The sequence below is a fragment of the Arvicanthis niloticus genome, chromosome 11 (genome assembly GCF_011762505.2).
Source record: "Arvicanthis niloticus isolate mArvNil1 chromosome 11, mArvNil1.pat.X, whole genome shotgun sequence".
Classification (NCBI taxonomy): Eukaryota; Metazoa; Chordata; class Mammalia; order Rodentia; family Muridae; genus Arvicanthis; species Arvicanthis niloticus.
In genome coordinates, this window is record NC_047668.1 from 5,026,155 (window position 1) to 5,041,043 (window position 14,889).

General features: G+C 38.1%; 2 protein-coding genes across 5 annotated transcripts in view; one reads left to right on the forward strand and one right to left on the reverse strand.

The window, feature by feature from the left end:
- Fkbp3 (FKBP prolyl isomerase 3) lies at nt 1-11,219 on the forward strand. Its single transcript, XM_034514330.2, has 7 exons — nt 1-165; nt 3,743-3,844; nt 4,799-4,906; nt 6,983-7,118; nt 8,014-8,081; nt 9,899-9,996; nt 10,909-11,219. The coding sequence occupies exons 1-7, from the start codon at nt 58-60 to the stop codon at nt 10,961-10,963; spliced, it is 675 nt and encodes a 224-aa protein (XP_034370221.1). The 5' UTR covers nt 1-57; the 3' UTR covers nt 10,964-11,219.
- Prpf39 (pre-mRNA processing factor 39) overlaps nt 10,233-14,889 on the reverse strand; it is a 27,958-nt gene continuing 23,301 nt past the window's right edge. For all 4 annotated transcript variants that reach the window (XM_034514324.2, XM_034514325.1, XM_076941830.1 and 1 more), the window contains 3 exons: nt 13,392-13,466; nt 12,371-12,485; nt 10,233-12,212 (listed from right to left, as the gene is read on the reverse strand). In XM_034514324.2, coding sequence (XP_034370215.1) covers nt 12,156-12,212; nt 12,371-12,485; nt 13,392-13,466 — 247 coding nt within the window. In that variant the 3' untranslated portion in view covers nt 10,233-12,155. The remainder of the gene's footprint in view (nt 12,213-12,370; nt 12,486-13,391; nt 13,467-14,889) is intronic.

Below are 14,889 nucleotides of genomic sequence, written 5' to 3' on the forward strand. Positions count from 1 at the left end.
CGGGGCAGCGCCGGACTGAGGCGGTCCGGCTCAGTGCTGTGGCAGCAGCGGGGGAAGATGGCGGCGGCTGTTCCGCAGCGTGCATGGACCGTGGAGCAGCTGCGCAGCGAGCAGCTGCCCAAGAAGGACATTATCAAGTTTCTGCAGGATCACGGTTCAGATTCGGTACCAAAGGCATCTGGGCGGCCGGGCCGGGGTGTCCCGGGGCTGCTTCACCCCCCCCGGAGATGCCTTACATACCGGATTCCTCGGTGCCCCCGCCCTCGCCTTCTGAGGCCGGTGCTGGCCAGGCCGGAGCGGCCCGCGTGAGCTCCCACTCTCCCGCCCCTTGGGCCGCCCCAGAGTCCATGGGGATCAGCCCTGCTCTTGTTTCCTAGGGCAGGCCTAGGAGCTGCGGCCGGAGATTTAAATTTCAGTTGAGATCTGTGAGGGCCGAAGACCTGAGCAAAAGGAACCTGAGATGTTGGCGTCCGAGGCGGGGGCGAGGAATGGGGAGTGCATGCTTCCCGGGCAGAGTGCTTGCTGGCCGCTGGGAAATGGGAGGGATGTAATGTGTGCGAGCCTCGTGTGCATCTTGTTTGTCTTACCAGTGTACTAGATACCGAACTAGAAACTGTTTTTTTTTTTTTTTTAAATCCCATATATTACTGTCATAACTTTTTTGTTAGAAAATCTTTTACAAAATACCTTTATGCTTAGGGGAAATTCAATGTGAATTTTTTATACTGTGGTCTTCTATGACTATAAGCACGCGGATTTGAAAAATTCTAGTTGTATAATGCAGTTTTCGGCCTTGCTGCATCTTAGCCACCCATTTTGTAGTCACGGGTTGTTTAGACTTGACTTTTTGTCCTTCAGAAAGGGTCATTCATTCCGCCAACCCCGCGACTCCTTACTGTTTTTTGGAGGCAACATCTCACATAGCCCAGACTGGCCTCAAACCCCAATGGCCTTACCTTCACCTCGAAAATGCTAGGGATAATAGCCCTGCGCCATCACACCATGTTCCGGACCTCAGTTAAGTGTTGAATGGTGGCACACGTTGTGCATATATATCTCTACCATTTTAAAATAGAAGGTGCGGCCTAAATTAGGTTTTCCTACAGTTTTTCAGATTCTAGAATGTCAAGATAGCGAGTGTTGTGTGATTCCAAAGTATGGAAATGCATTTAGTGACAGACATTTAAATGCGTGTCGTTCCCCCCCCCCCCCCCCCCCCCGTGATCATCACATATTCATGCCTGTGTTTTTACAGTCCTGCCATTTCAGTTTAAAAAGTTTTGGAATGTTTTTTGAAACCAAGATTGTATTTTCACTTAAGATCTTGCTGGGAGGTTCAAGAACTCTAACACTTATCCTGGCATCAGGCTATGGTTCAGCCCATATTTATGAAGTATGTATGGGTAGTAAGCTCGACAACTGTGTTTGAGTGAATGTACAAGAGTGAAAAGGAAAAGACACCTTTGCAGACAGACCCGCATGCCAGGTTAATGGATATTCTCTTGAGCCGTTATGATTTTCAGCAGTAGGGTTAGGCATTTAATATCTCAATACTTGCTGTACTTCTTTAAGCTGTCTTTAAAGAGCTTATTCATCCCAATTTAGACTGTGAAGGTTTTGATTTTCTTTCTTCTTCTAGACTTGTAGGCTCCACTGACCTGACTTGGAACATAGAACAGTTTTGTAATGATTTCTGTTCCCACTGATCATTCTCTTACCTAAATTAGTCGATGGCCATTATTTTTGTTGATCATAAAATATTAGATAGTTGTATTTTAGATATTTTTCTGAACTCTTTCAAAGAAATGACGAGTGCAACAGAAACTGATTACTTCTATATAACCAACTTTTATCCTTTTTCAGCAGTCTTTTATCATCAAAAATATATATTTTTTAATAGGAGTAGAGATCATGGTGGTGCATGCATTTAATCCCAGAGGCAGGTAGATCTGACTGAGTTCCAGGTCAGCCTGGACTACACAGTACATTCTAGGCTGGCCTGGGTCACATATTGAGAGGGGAAGGAGAGAAAAGACCAAAGACAGACACATGCAGTGGGGACAAAAACCAAAAGTAGTTTACAGAACTCTTAGGTGCAGGAGACAGCTGGAGAAAATAGGAAAATTTGGAGGTTTGGAACTTCCAAATACAGTGACGGAAGGAGACTAGAATAAAGGGCAGGAGAAATGGCTCTTGGGTATGATGTTATGAGTTCAGATGCCCAAACCACTCTGGAGCTGTAGGAGGGAGTATGTGCCTATAATCGCAGTGAGAAATGGAGACTAGAGAATCCTTAGACGCTCTTAGGCAGGCAGGCCAGCTAGCCTGTCAGAGAACCTGTCTCAGTGTGGGAAACATGGACCTCCACATACGGAATTTTGACTTCAACATACCATGCATGCTTTTTGTGTGTCCATACGCACCATAAAGATACAAGGGTGTTTTAAAAACCCACACCAGATTTTAAGATGAACATACTATGAATTGATTGTTGATTTTTTTTTTTTTTAATTATTTTGTTGCTTAATTTTTTCTTCTTGAGACAGTCTTGCTGTAAGGATAAAGGTAGTCCAGAGCTCCCCATCCTTGCTCAGTCTCAAAGATGCTTTATTATTTTACATTTATTTACATATTGGACTAATGTGTGTGGGTATGCATGCCATGACACTTGCAGAGTTCAGAGGACAATTTGTAAGAATCAGTTCTCTGGGTGTGGGTTCTGGGGGCCAAATTCAGGTTTATTAGACTCTTAATGTGACAGACTCCACTGCTCCACCTCAACTTTCTGTCATCACTCTGACATACATGCTTCGACTAATCTTGTACTGTAGAGAACCTGGGTCCTTTTAACTTTACTTTGTGTGTATGTGGGGGAGGGCTCAGAAGACAGCTTGCAGGAGGAGCCTGTTCTCCTACAGTTCAGGACACATGGATTGAACTCAGGTCACCAGACGATCCTCTAGGCCTAAACACGAGTCTTGAAAAGCTTGGTCTCCAGACTAGGGTGAGAGCTAAGATTTTAGTCCAGATAATATGACGCCATAACCTATACATTATCCTTACCAGATAGCGGGTTGTAAGTAGGTCCCGGTAGCCATTCCCAACATGGCTTGAGGCTTCCAAAGGCATGGCAAAAAGCATTCTATCAGGAGCTTATAGTGTCCTTAATATCTAGATAATCTTTTCTGTGTATTCTGTAACGGGAGAAAGGTTAGAATGAATCTGTCTCCCATATATACTATATAGTTCTTGCCCTTTAATGCCTGATGTTTTAAAATCTGCTTTTTAGGAATGAGATATAAAATACAGTGTTTTATTTCTCCATTATTACTATTAAAAATCATAACAGCTACCACAAAAGGATTGTTTCTAAGCTTCTTGGTTTTGAGACAGGGTCTTACTGTCTGAGCAGACTGGTCTTGAATTTGTGAGCTCACAGGATCTTGCTGCCTCAGACTATAGTAACAGCAGGCTACACTTTCCTCCTTTCTTTTCTTAAGACGGGGTCTTGTGTATCTCAGCCTAGTTTAGTCATAAATTGACTGTGTACCTGGCAGTGGCCTTGACGCCTCTCAGTGCTGGGTTTTAGGTGTGCAGGTGCAGTGTGTGGTGTGTGGTTTGCGTGCATCTGTCAAGCACTCCACCTACTGAGTTACAGCCTCAGTTCCAGACGCCATTTCTAATTTTAGATCCTTTCTACTTGAGGGAAAACGATTGAACTAATCAGCTTTTTCCTTTGTAGTTTCTTGCAGAGCATAAATTACTGGGAAACATAAAAAACGTAGCTAAAACTGCCAATAAGGACCATTTGGTTACAGCCTATAACCATCTTTTTGAGAGTAAGGTAAGTGATAATATCCTACTAAGAAAATTTCACTTAGGTATCTTACTTCTACACACAAAGTTTAAGTACAGTTTTCTCTTTGAAGAATAAGTTGGGGTTTTTCCACCTGTAGTTTTTCTTAGCTGTGATCTTAACTGGGCTTTCAGTCATAGAAAGCAAGGCTAATTTAAAACATAGTTCAGTGTTTAGGGTATTTTTAAAGGAACATTTTTGTTTTTTAATTTCCTAGTGGAAATAAAAAAATTAATTTGTTGTCTAAATTGAGACAGCACTTTTTTTTTTTTTGGTTTTTGGTGGTTTTTGTTTTTAGTTGTTTTTGGTTTTTGGTTTTAAGTCATAAATCCATTAAGTCCATTGTCATTCTCTACTCTGTTATAACATGTTGTTGTTAGTGGTTTAGATAAGCCTTTAAGAAAAACAGAGTTTGGAGTTGGAGGCTGGAAAGATGGCTCATTGGTTAAAAGCCCTGACTGCTCCTGAGTTCAGCTCCCAGTAACCACATGGTGACTCACAGCCATCAGTAATGGGATCTGATGCCCTCTTCTGGTGTATCCGAGACAGCAACAGTGTACTCATATACATAAAATAAATCTTTTTAAGAAAAAAGAAAAACAGATTTTAAAACATTTTTAATGTTTGTTCACTATAAAGTGATCATCATCTACAAGAAAGAATTTTTATGGAAGGAGCTGAGTGTACACATCTCAGGTCATGGTGCTTGTTTAGAATTTCCATCATGCAGTAGTTTAAGGGTCATGATTTATTGACTTTATATGTAAATCAGCAATAGCTTTGCTTTTAGGTGATCCCCTTGGTTAGTTGACTTTTGTTCTACTCACGGATCGATAGTGTGTCTTCATTGTGCAGATGTTTATTTCCTGGAAGGGAATGCTGGATACCCTTCCTAGTTTTTACCTTGTCGTCAGCACTCATCTTAGATTTTTTTTTTTATAGCGTTTCAAAGGCACTGAAACTATAAGTAAAGTGTCTGAACAGGTGAAAAATGTGAAGCTTAATGACGATAAACCCAAAGAATCCAAGTCTGAAGAGACTCTTGATGAGGTTTGTATATAATATATTTTACCTTTCTCTTCCTTTTTTCTTCTTTATATAGTACTAGGGATTGAACCTAGGACCTCGGAATGGTAGACAAGTGCATTGAACTAATCATAGGTACTTGTTTGAGTTTTGAGAAGGGATTCACAGGCTGGCCTCCATCACCTGACTAGCAGGCATTAAAAGCCTAATAACCCCCACCCCCAAGCCCACCTAACATTTACTTTAAATCTCTAAATACGTGGTTGAATGCAGCCACTGTTTTAGAACTAAGCTGTGATTGGGACTATAGTGACTCCCTATTCTTAGTATAGAAGTAAAACAAAGCAGTGAGTTTCTGGCTAGACCTCCCAGGCTTTCTACTCTAAGAACCCGATTCTATAGCCAAGTCAGGCTGAATTAAAGAAACTTCCTTTAAGTGATTTTTAGCCTTTCTAATGAACATAGTGTGCCTAGCTATGGAAACAGTCCATGCCTGGTTTCAAGGTATGAGTTCATGTCTAATCTTTCCCAGCCCAAGTTTTACATTTTTTTTGTATAAAGTTTGAAGAAATCAAATAAACTCTTTTGGGGGTTTGTTTGTTGGTGAGATATGGTTTTACTTTGTAGTCTAGGTTGGTTTCAAACTCTTCTTTTTTGTGCCTCAGCCAGTACAAGAATTGTAAGTCCAGCTGTAAGCTCATTCATTGCAAGCAGTCAATATTAACTTAAGGCAATTGCGCATGTTTTCACAGAGTGTAAGTTAAGGTGTAGTGAAGTCAGTTAAGGTGTAGTGAAGTCACGTAGTTATGTGATTAAAGTTAGTTAACTTCACAGAATTTTTTTCCTATTGGTCAGAAAGCACAAATAAATGTGTGTAGGTATGTAGACATAAAGCCATTTGGATGAAGTTATTATAAGACAAGAGTTAAGAAAAAGGGTGGTGGTACATATTTTTAATTCCAGCATTCAGGAGTCAGAGGAAGCCAGCCTGGTCTACATAGCGAGTACCAGGGTAGCAAAGGCTATGTAGTCATACCTTGGCCCTCTAAAAATTTGTATAGAAAGATTTTTTTTCTAGTAAAAACATAATTTCTTAAGAGCCAGAAGCAATTCAAAGAATATTTAAAAGGTAATTTTTGAGACCTGTAGCTTTGACACTTAGAAGCTCTATGAATACTTAAATACTTAATTCTCTTTTTTATTTCTCCTGTGTAGAAATATGACTAAAAAAAAAAAAAAAATAGAAAAAAAGAGCAGGCTCTTGTTAAGTTATTGAGTTTGGAACATTGAACTCAAAAATACATTCTCTCCTTTCTAGATGCCTCCCTCACTGAGCCTGTACTCATTTCTGTTATGTCTATGCTTGTACTTTGGAACAACAGAGGAAAAGCACTGAAGTGAGCAGAAAGTATTCATTAGGTCTGGTCTAAATTCATGTGAAGTTGGTTAATTCTTGGCCAAAGTCACAAGACAATTATTTTAAAAATCTGAATGTAATTTATTGCCCTTATGGGTACTCATGTGACTCACAATATATATATCTTTTGTATATCTCATCTTGTAACTGACTGGCCTGGAACTCGATGTGTCTATTAGGCTGGCCTTGAGTTTACAGATCTGCTGTCTGCCTTTTTGAGTGCTAGGATTAAAGGTGTGTGTCACCATTCCTGGGTCCATCTACGATTCGTTTATTGTCACATTCAGGTTGTGGATGGAGGCAGCATAACCATTCATTTTTATTAGCTAGGATGAAAAAAAATCTGGTAATAGAATTATTGGTGCCTGTACAACTCAAATTAGTGTGTGAGTGTGTGGGGGGGGTGGTGTATTATAATACCTTAGGAATTCAGTAGTATTTTTCTGAGAATTTATGGTATGGAAAGATGAACGTAGTCATGCCTTAAGAATTTTAGTTTCCAAAGGTGCTCTAAGTTATATGACATTCAATTATGGCCTTGTGTTTTTTTGAATAGTATTCTCATTGTTGTGTTGAAGATTTCTTATAGATGTTGGCTACTGGTAATTTATCACTCTGATCTGACTTTGATAATATTTCTGTCTTCTTTTTAAAAGCACGTAACTGTATGCATTTATTTTTAGGGTCCACCAAAATATACAAAATCTATCCTAAAAAAGGGAGATAAAACCAACTTTCCTAAAAAAGGAGATGTTGTTCACTGCTGGTATACAGGGACACTCCCGGACGGAACTGTTTTTGATACTAATATTCAAACAAGTGAGTGTTAACTTTTGTGCAGTAGATGGATGGCATTCTTTTTGCTTTTTTCCCTGATGTCATTTGTACCAAGATTTTCTTGGCAGGATTTTACTATTCATGGGTTGCTGGCTGGCTAATCTTATTATTCGGCAAGCAAGGGATGAGGAATTTGAAAGCTTTGTCTGTTTTAGATCTCTTGAAATTGTTAGATTTGGTTTGGCTGTCAGTTGTGGCACTCTAAGAACAGAGTAGAAGTGGTCTCTATCCTCTCTACTCTTTAGTACTCGTGTGGTCACGATTGAGGGCGGTCAATGCTCTCTGCCTGCTCTGGTAATCATTCACTCTTCAGTTAACTACTCAGCCCCACAGGAGGAACATGTTCCTATGAAAGAAAAGCATTAATATTATACATATAATAAAGGTTCCCCCAAACTCTCAACATAGTGTAATTGGGGACCAAGCCTTAGTATCAAATTAGTAAGGACAAACAACAAACCTAGCAGTGTTTCAGAATGCATTAAGATTTTAATGTAAAAGAAAAAATAAAAATGAGCTGGGTGTGGTAGTTCATACCCTTAATCCCAGAACTTTGGAGACAAAAGTTGATTGTCTGAAGTCCTAAGTTCTATGCCAGCTACACAGTGAGATTCTACCTCAATGGAAGAAGGCAACAGAGCATGTTATTTAGTGGTCCTGATCCTCTGCTTTGGTGTTTACCTTGAGGTTACATGCAGCTATAGGTAGTGATATACATATATGTATGTATGTATCTATACATGTATGTATGCAGCACAAAACATTTCAAACGTTTTAAGGATACTTTTGTAACTTGACTGTAATTCTTAAGTACCTAATATTGCAGTTTAGAAGGTAATTAAATCAAATGTAATTAAAAGAAAAATCTGTTTTACAGGTTCAAAGAAGAAGAAAAATGCCAAGCCTTTAAGTTTTAAAGTTGGAGTAGGCAAGGTTATCAGAGGAGTAAGTAAAGATGGCAAATGAGTAGATAGGTGTTCCAAACGCGCTATCTGTGGTGTAAGGCTCTAAAGTTTGGATTGTGGGGAAGTGGGGGAGCTTTGTGATGATCACTTGCCTAGCATATCAAAGGCCCCACCTAGGTTAGATTCCAATGTATTCTGTAGCTATGAAGAAACACCATGACCAAGACAACTCTTGTACCAGGCAGGAAACTGGGCCTAGGATGGGCTTTTGAAATCTCAAAGCCTACCTCCAGCAACATACCTCCTCCAAACAAGGCCACACTTTTTAAAAAAATGATTTATGTACATTGGTATTTTTCCTGCATATGTCAGTGTGAGGGTGTTGAATTCCCTGGAGCTGGATTTACAGATGTTGTGAGCTGCCGTGTGGGTGCTGAGAATTGAACCAGGATCCTCTGGAAGAATACTCAACTCTTGACAATTGAGCCATCCCTTTAGCCCCTAGTCATACTTTCTTGATCCTTTCAGTCATCAGCTGGGGACTATGCACCCAAATGACCAATAGGGGGCATTCCCATTCACACCACAACACAAAACACAAAAACGTTTTTTAAAGTCCAAGAATTAGGGCTGGTGATACAACAAAAGTAATCTTTGAAGGCAGACATCATACTTGCTGGCTGAACTTGTACAAGTTTTCCGAGTGTCAATTTCCTCACCTATAAAGGAACCCTGGGCCTGGCATTCTGGCTTACACTTAGCACTCTATAGTCAGATATAGATACATCTCTGAATCAGCCCTCCTAGATAGCAAGTTCCAGCATACCCAGGGCTACACAGAGACCCTGTAGACCCTGTCTGAGAAAACAAAAAATACCTACAAACCCCAGAGGTATAAGGTACTATGTCAGAAAATAGCCTTTCACATTTAGGCTTTTTATAAAACATTACATAGCTTTCTTTTTGTCACATATAATGAAAACATCCATTCCACTGAAAATACTTACAGAGACAGGAATTATTCCTTCTAAAAAAAAAAAGCATGCTTTTGTTTGCTCAAGCATATGGGAAATAACCAAGTAAGTCTTAAGGATTATCTATTATTACAATGTACTGAAGAAATTAGAAATTGGGTTAAAAATTTACTCAAGTTTTCATGTTAGAGACTGCCTATTGTTCAAATTTAGTTCCTCAGAAATTCAAATGGTTACAACCAAAATGCTAACTTAATGTAGCTATAAAAGTGACATAGCTACTTTGTGTATGTCTAAGACTCCTATGTAGAACTCAAAACAATGCAAAACACCAAGTCAAAGGTTTTAGTTGGAGGTATAGCTTGACTGACAGGTACAAGATTTGATCTCTTAACTCAAAAAAGCTGAGTGGAGCCTTCAGGAAGTACAAGCCAGGGCTGCATAAACATAAATCCCGTCTCAAAAACACAAGCACAGATATTTCTGGGTTTTTTTGTTTTTTTTGTTTTTTTTGTTTTTTTTTAATGTTTAAGATTTATTTAGTTTATGTATATGAGTACACTGTTGTTGTCTTCAGACACACCAGAAGAGGGCATCTGATCCCATTACAGATGGTTGTGAGCCACCACGTAGTTGCTGGGAATTGAGCTCAGTGCTCTTAACCGCTGAGCCATCTCTCCAGCCTGATACTTCGTTTTGTATATGCTTATGTGTATGAATATCCATCCATAAAGGTTAAAATAAGGGGGTTTTTCAGGAGAAGCTGTCTGATGTGGGTTCTGGGAACTGAAGTCTTGCCCTCTTCAAGTTCCCAGAAAAGTATGTTTTGTCATTCTGTGATTACATGTTTTTTGAAAATTGCCATAACTTATTTTGCTTTTAGTGGGATGAAGCGCTCTTGACTATGAGTAAAGGAGAAAAGGCTCGACTGGAGATTGAACCAGAATGGGCCTATGGAAAGAAAGGACAGCCTGATGCCAAGTATCCTTTTTCCTTTATAGCACACACCCTCCCCCACCTCAAGTTTACCACCAAGCCTTTAACCTGAATTCTTGGATCCAAGACTCCTATGCCCACAAGTTGTCAATGCAAAATAGTCAGACTTTGTTCTGCTCTTTTTTCCTCTCTTCTTTCTCTTGTAGTTTCATTTAGCTAAGTGAGAATTCAGAAACTTAGAAATGGAACAGTTTACCACATCAAGGAGATCACAGGACAAATAATGTTAGTAAGCATTTATTAATGATAACAGCATTTCTATGATAGGGCCCAGTTTGTCAACACTTACAAAAAGCAGAAAGGCAATAATTCTAGACCATTTAGACTAAATTGATCTAATAGAGTGGGAAGGTCATTTTTGTTGATTTCATTCTTGTTGGCCAGATTTTGATACTGTAATTTGTAGATGATAAGGAGTGAGGCTTGAGGCTGGGAGTCCTCTGTGTAGTCTTCAAATGTTTCAAGAAGAAAGCCTTCTCACTTTTTTGTTTAGTTTGTGCAGACAAGGCTGTCCTCAGATTCAGAGATCATCTGCCACTGCCTTCTGAGTGCTGGGATTTAAAGCTGTGCACCCATAGCACACCTAAACTTGTCTTTTAATTCACAGTAGATCACATATTCTACTGACATACATGAATACAGTGCAACCTTCATAAGATACTGGCTAATTTGGTAGCATTAGTGAGGTATTGATCATCAAGTATACTTTTAAGAAACTCAAGCTAGCCTGAGTGAAATACAAACCTGTCCTCTTAAATTTACTGGTACAATCTCTGGCTTACTTTTAATTTTGTCTCCACCACACACATAATCTGATTTCACAACTCTAATATTGTGCTACGGTTTAGTGGTTGGGGGAGAGGCACTTTTCAAATTTTCCTTGACAATTTCCCATAGAATTCCACCAAACACAAAGCTCATTTTTGAAGTGGAATTAGTAGATATCGACTGAAACCAGTACTTCAGATCAGTACATCAGCAAACATAAAAACCTAATTAGAGCTTGTTACTGTTGTAAGGGAAGAGTCAACTGGAAGCTTAAAGAGTGAAAGCTTGTTTACTTCCTCTCAGCTTTTGAGAAGTGTAATCCCCTGTAACTCCCTTTAAGTCTCAGATATTTTCCTACAGCTATGTAAAGTATTCAGGAGAGCTGCTTTTCCTTTTACCTCAATAGGCTCAATAAAAATGTCATGGATTGTCTTGACTGATTTATTCTGTGTTCTGTGTTATTATTGTTACATAAGAACTAGTGACTTTATCCAAAGAGTTGAACTGCTCATTAAGGTGGCTGGCTCTGTCCACGGACATTTAATAAATAATACTTCATGGTCAATGTTAAAAGGCACAGAACTTGACAAAAACCAAAGCAACTAAAACATTCTAGTTGGAAGATAATAAATTTAAAGCTGACTCTAAGACAATGTTTCTATTTTGTGTTCCTCCCCCAAATGAATTCATAAACAATTGCTGTATGAGTCTTCATTTTTATTACAAAAATGGTAAGTTTGATCAAAATGAAAGCTTGCTCATAAGTTTTACATGAATATTCTAGATACAAACTCTCCTAAAACATATTGTGATATTTCATTTCTTAAGGGGATGCTGACTTTACACTTTCTCACTATAGTCTATTCAAAGGCAGAGCTCCGGTTCATCTATGCTGGAGTTAAGAGCCAAATTCCCCAGTATAACTGAAACATAGACAGCCTTAGGGTTTGAGGTTAAAGTCAATTTTTTAAGTATTTTTTTATATTATAGGAGGCAAAATTCTCAATAACCAGCCCTTATTTTTTTTTTCCCCAAATCTTTTTTAACTGACATGATTTATAGTCAGTTTTTCCCCAACAGTTAAGGCTACAAATCTCCTGCATGAGCTGCAAAAGAATTCTAGATCATTTAATGCAAAAAAATAAGATAAAATAAAAATAAAAAAAATAGTTCTCCAATAAAAAGTAAATTTTAAAAATGGTAGGAAAGTTTCTATGGTACACTATTAATTGACATTTCCCGCTATTAACTAAACAAATGTTATACAGAAACTGGGAAGACAAATTATCAAATACAAGCTTATGCTATGTTTACATCCTTCAAAAAAAATAATTCCACATATCTCATATAAGCCATCTGAAATTTATATTTTTCCATCAGGTTGGAGGTGGAGGATAATACTGTCCGTAATTCCAAGGATTCTGATAATTGTACTGAAAAGGTAAAAGCAAACATGTCACCAACTAGAATCAGTTATGAACCACATATAAAATTAGATAATAGGTACTGATTAAATTCCAGAATTCAATTATAAAATATTTTCTTTTAAAAGAAAAGAACTTACTGCAAAGAATAAATGATGCAGACTTACCTGATACCAGGCACTGTAATTATATGCAGCTTGATTTGCCTGTAAATCCCCATCAATGATCTGTGCTGATGACATATCTTCTGTGTGTGCTTTCTTTTCTTCTGGTTCTTCTGAGCTATATATAAAAGGTAAAAACAGAAACTCAAAATTCCCATATACATGAACTTTCCTAGATAATTACATAATGCATGTAGCTTTGTTTTAGTCATGTTTTCAATAGTTTGGGAGCAAGGTACTGTCATCAGATAGCCAATAAAGAAAACTTGTGGGAAACAGACTGAAACCTAGGCTCAGTTCACCTTTCTTTATGGAGCAATCTTTGAACTGCCTAGAGTACAGAAGGGACTAATCCCTGTCTTCGTCAAAGGACCAACAGTAGCCTGCAATTTCATTTACTAGATTTCAGATTCTTCTGAAATAATGAAACCTCTTTGCACTCCTATTTAGCCTTCTTAATCTCCATAAAGCTACAACTCTCCATTTACAGAGGGTAACCCTTTGCTGGAAAATCACACGCTCCAGTCTTTATGCCAGAAGTGGCAAACAGACCTGGGGTCTGGATTATAACCTGTTGTTGGATTTGTCTTTGATATTTAAAAAATGACAGGCATGGTAGTATACATTTTTAATTTTAATACAAAAAAATCACATTGTCTACAATACTGAAGATGAACTAACTTTACAGCACAAAATTACTTCCAATTATCTACAGAAATACAACCACACTGATTGCCACCAAACCGCCTTGAACTGTCATTCTAACTACACGGCTTTCCCTAACTCTCAACTTTAGAGTGGCCCAACTCTACTATCTTAGTAGCATTCCAACTCTGATATTGGACCTTAGGGAGTAACAGGCTGAAGGTGCCCTTTACTTGGTTCTGAGATAAACCATTGATTTTTTTTTTTTTAATTTTTTTCAAACCATAAAAAAACCCACATTTTCATAATATAGAGATAACACTCACAAGTATGTATTTTAAAAGGCATTCCTTTCCTGATTAATCAAGAAGTTACATACCCATTTTCAGCTTTCCTTTTTAAAGAATCCTGTTCTTTTAGAAGTGTTTGATGTTCATCATATGCATTTAGAAGCCTGAAGGGGAAGAAAAAAAATCCTTTGGGATGTATAATTTTTAAGAAAGATTTAAACTTATTTCCATTTAAAAACAGCTCATATAAATTTCTAAGTGGGCTCTTTTGTCTTATCTTGTAAGATTTAAATATTAGTCCTGATATTTCAACTCTTTACAACTAAATTATATTCAAGGGCCTAATAGTATCCTTTCATTGAACCATTTCATTTGGCCATTACTAACAAATCAAAATGATAGTTCATTCAAGTTTGTAGATGCCAGTTCTAAGAGTTTACTATTGATGGCTGAAGCTCTGAACTTCAAAGGCAAAATATAATCAAGATCCTAGTTGTGGCCAGGTGTGGCATTCATGCCATTAACCCTAGCACTCAGAAAGCAAACAGCCAGCTAGGGCTACAATCTTAAAAGAAAAAAACCAAAAAAAAAAAAACAAAAAAAAAAAAACAACTTTGTTCTGTAGAAGTAGGTTCATTGGTTCCATAGGTAAAGCGCTTACCTGCCATTTACAAGGCCTTGGCTTCCATAGTTAGACTACACACTATTCCAGTCATACACAGGTTACTGTCAACATGTATTTCCCATCACTATGTCTGTCCTATCAGAATCCAGTAGGAACTAAATGAGATTACCTCTTTTAGAATGCATGACAAATCTATTTTGATCCATACAGATCAAGTATATGCTATTTCATATACTTTCATTGGACCATAGAATCATATCATCCCAACTAACATTACACAAAACCATTTCTTCTATACACATTCTTCAACATAAAAGCAGAAGATGCCGAGCAGTGGTGGCTCACGCCTTTAATCCCAGCACTTGGGAGGCAGAGGCAGGCAGATTTCTGAGTTCGAGGCCAGCCTGGTCTACAGAGTGAGTTCCAGGACAGCCAGGGCTACACAGAGAAACCCTGTCTCGAAAAACCAAAAAAAAAAAAAAAAAAAAAAAAAAAAAAAAAAAAAAAAAAACCAAAAGATACTGACTATATAGCATACCAAGTAGTTAGGAACAGAAACTATAAAACAGGGTCTAATTTTGTCCTTATAATTAATAACATGAAAAATTTGTATACCCAAGTGAGCCTCTATCAACTAAAACAAAATTATATGTATTCATTAATGGCTATGAAATTTTTAAAAAAGATTTACTTATTTTATGTATATGAGTACACTGTTACTCTCTTCAGACACACCAGAAGAGAGCATCAGATCTCATTACAGATGGATGTGAGCCACCATGTGGTTGTTGGGAATTGAACTCAGGACCTCTGGAGTCAGTGCTTTTAACCACTGAGCCATCTCTCCAGCCCCAATGGCTATGAAATTCATACTACACAAATATACTGAGCAAGGTTTCAAGAACTGAAATACTAGCTGCTGTGTTAAACTGAAATTTTACCCACCATCAAAAACATAACCA

Coding starts and splice junctions, on each gene's coding strand:
- Fkbp3 (XM_034514330.2), top strand. CDS start 58: ATGGCGGCGGCTGTTCCGCAGCGTGCATGGACCGTGGAGCAGCTGCGC. Junction 3,845..4,798: donor ACCATCTTTTTGAGAGTAAG/GTAAGTGATAAT, acceptor TTTTTTTTATAG/CGTTTCAAAGGCACTGAAAC. Junction 9,997..10,908: donor AAAGGACAGCCTGATGCCAA/GTATCCTTTTTC, acceptor AATTTCCCATAG/AATTCCACCAAACACAAAGC.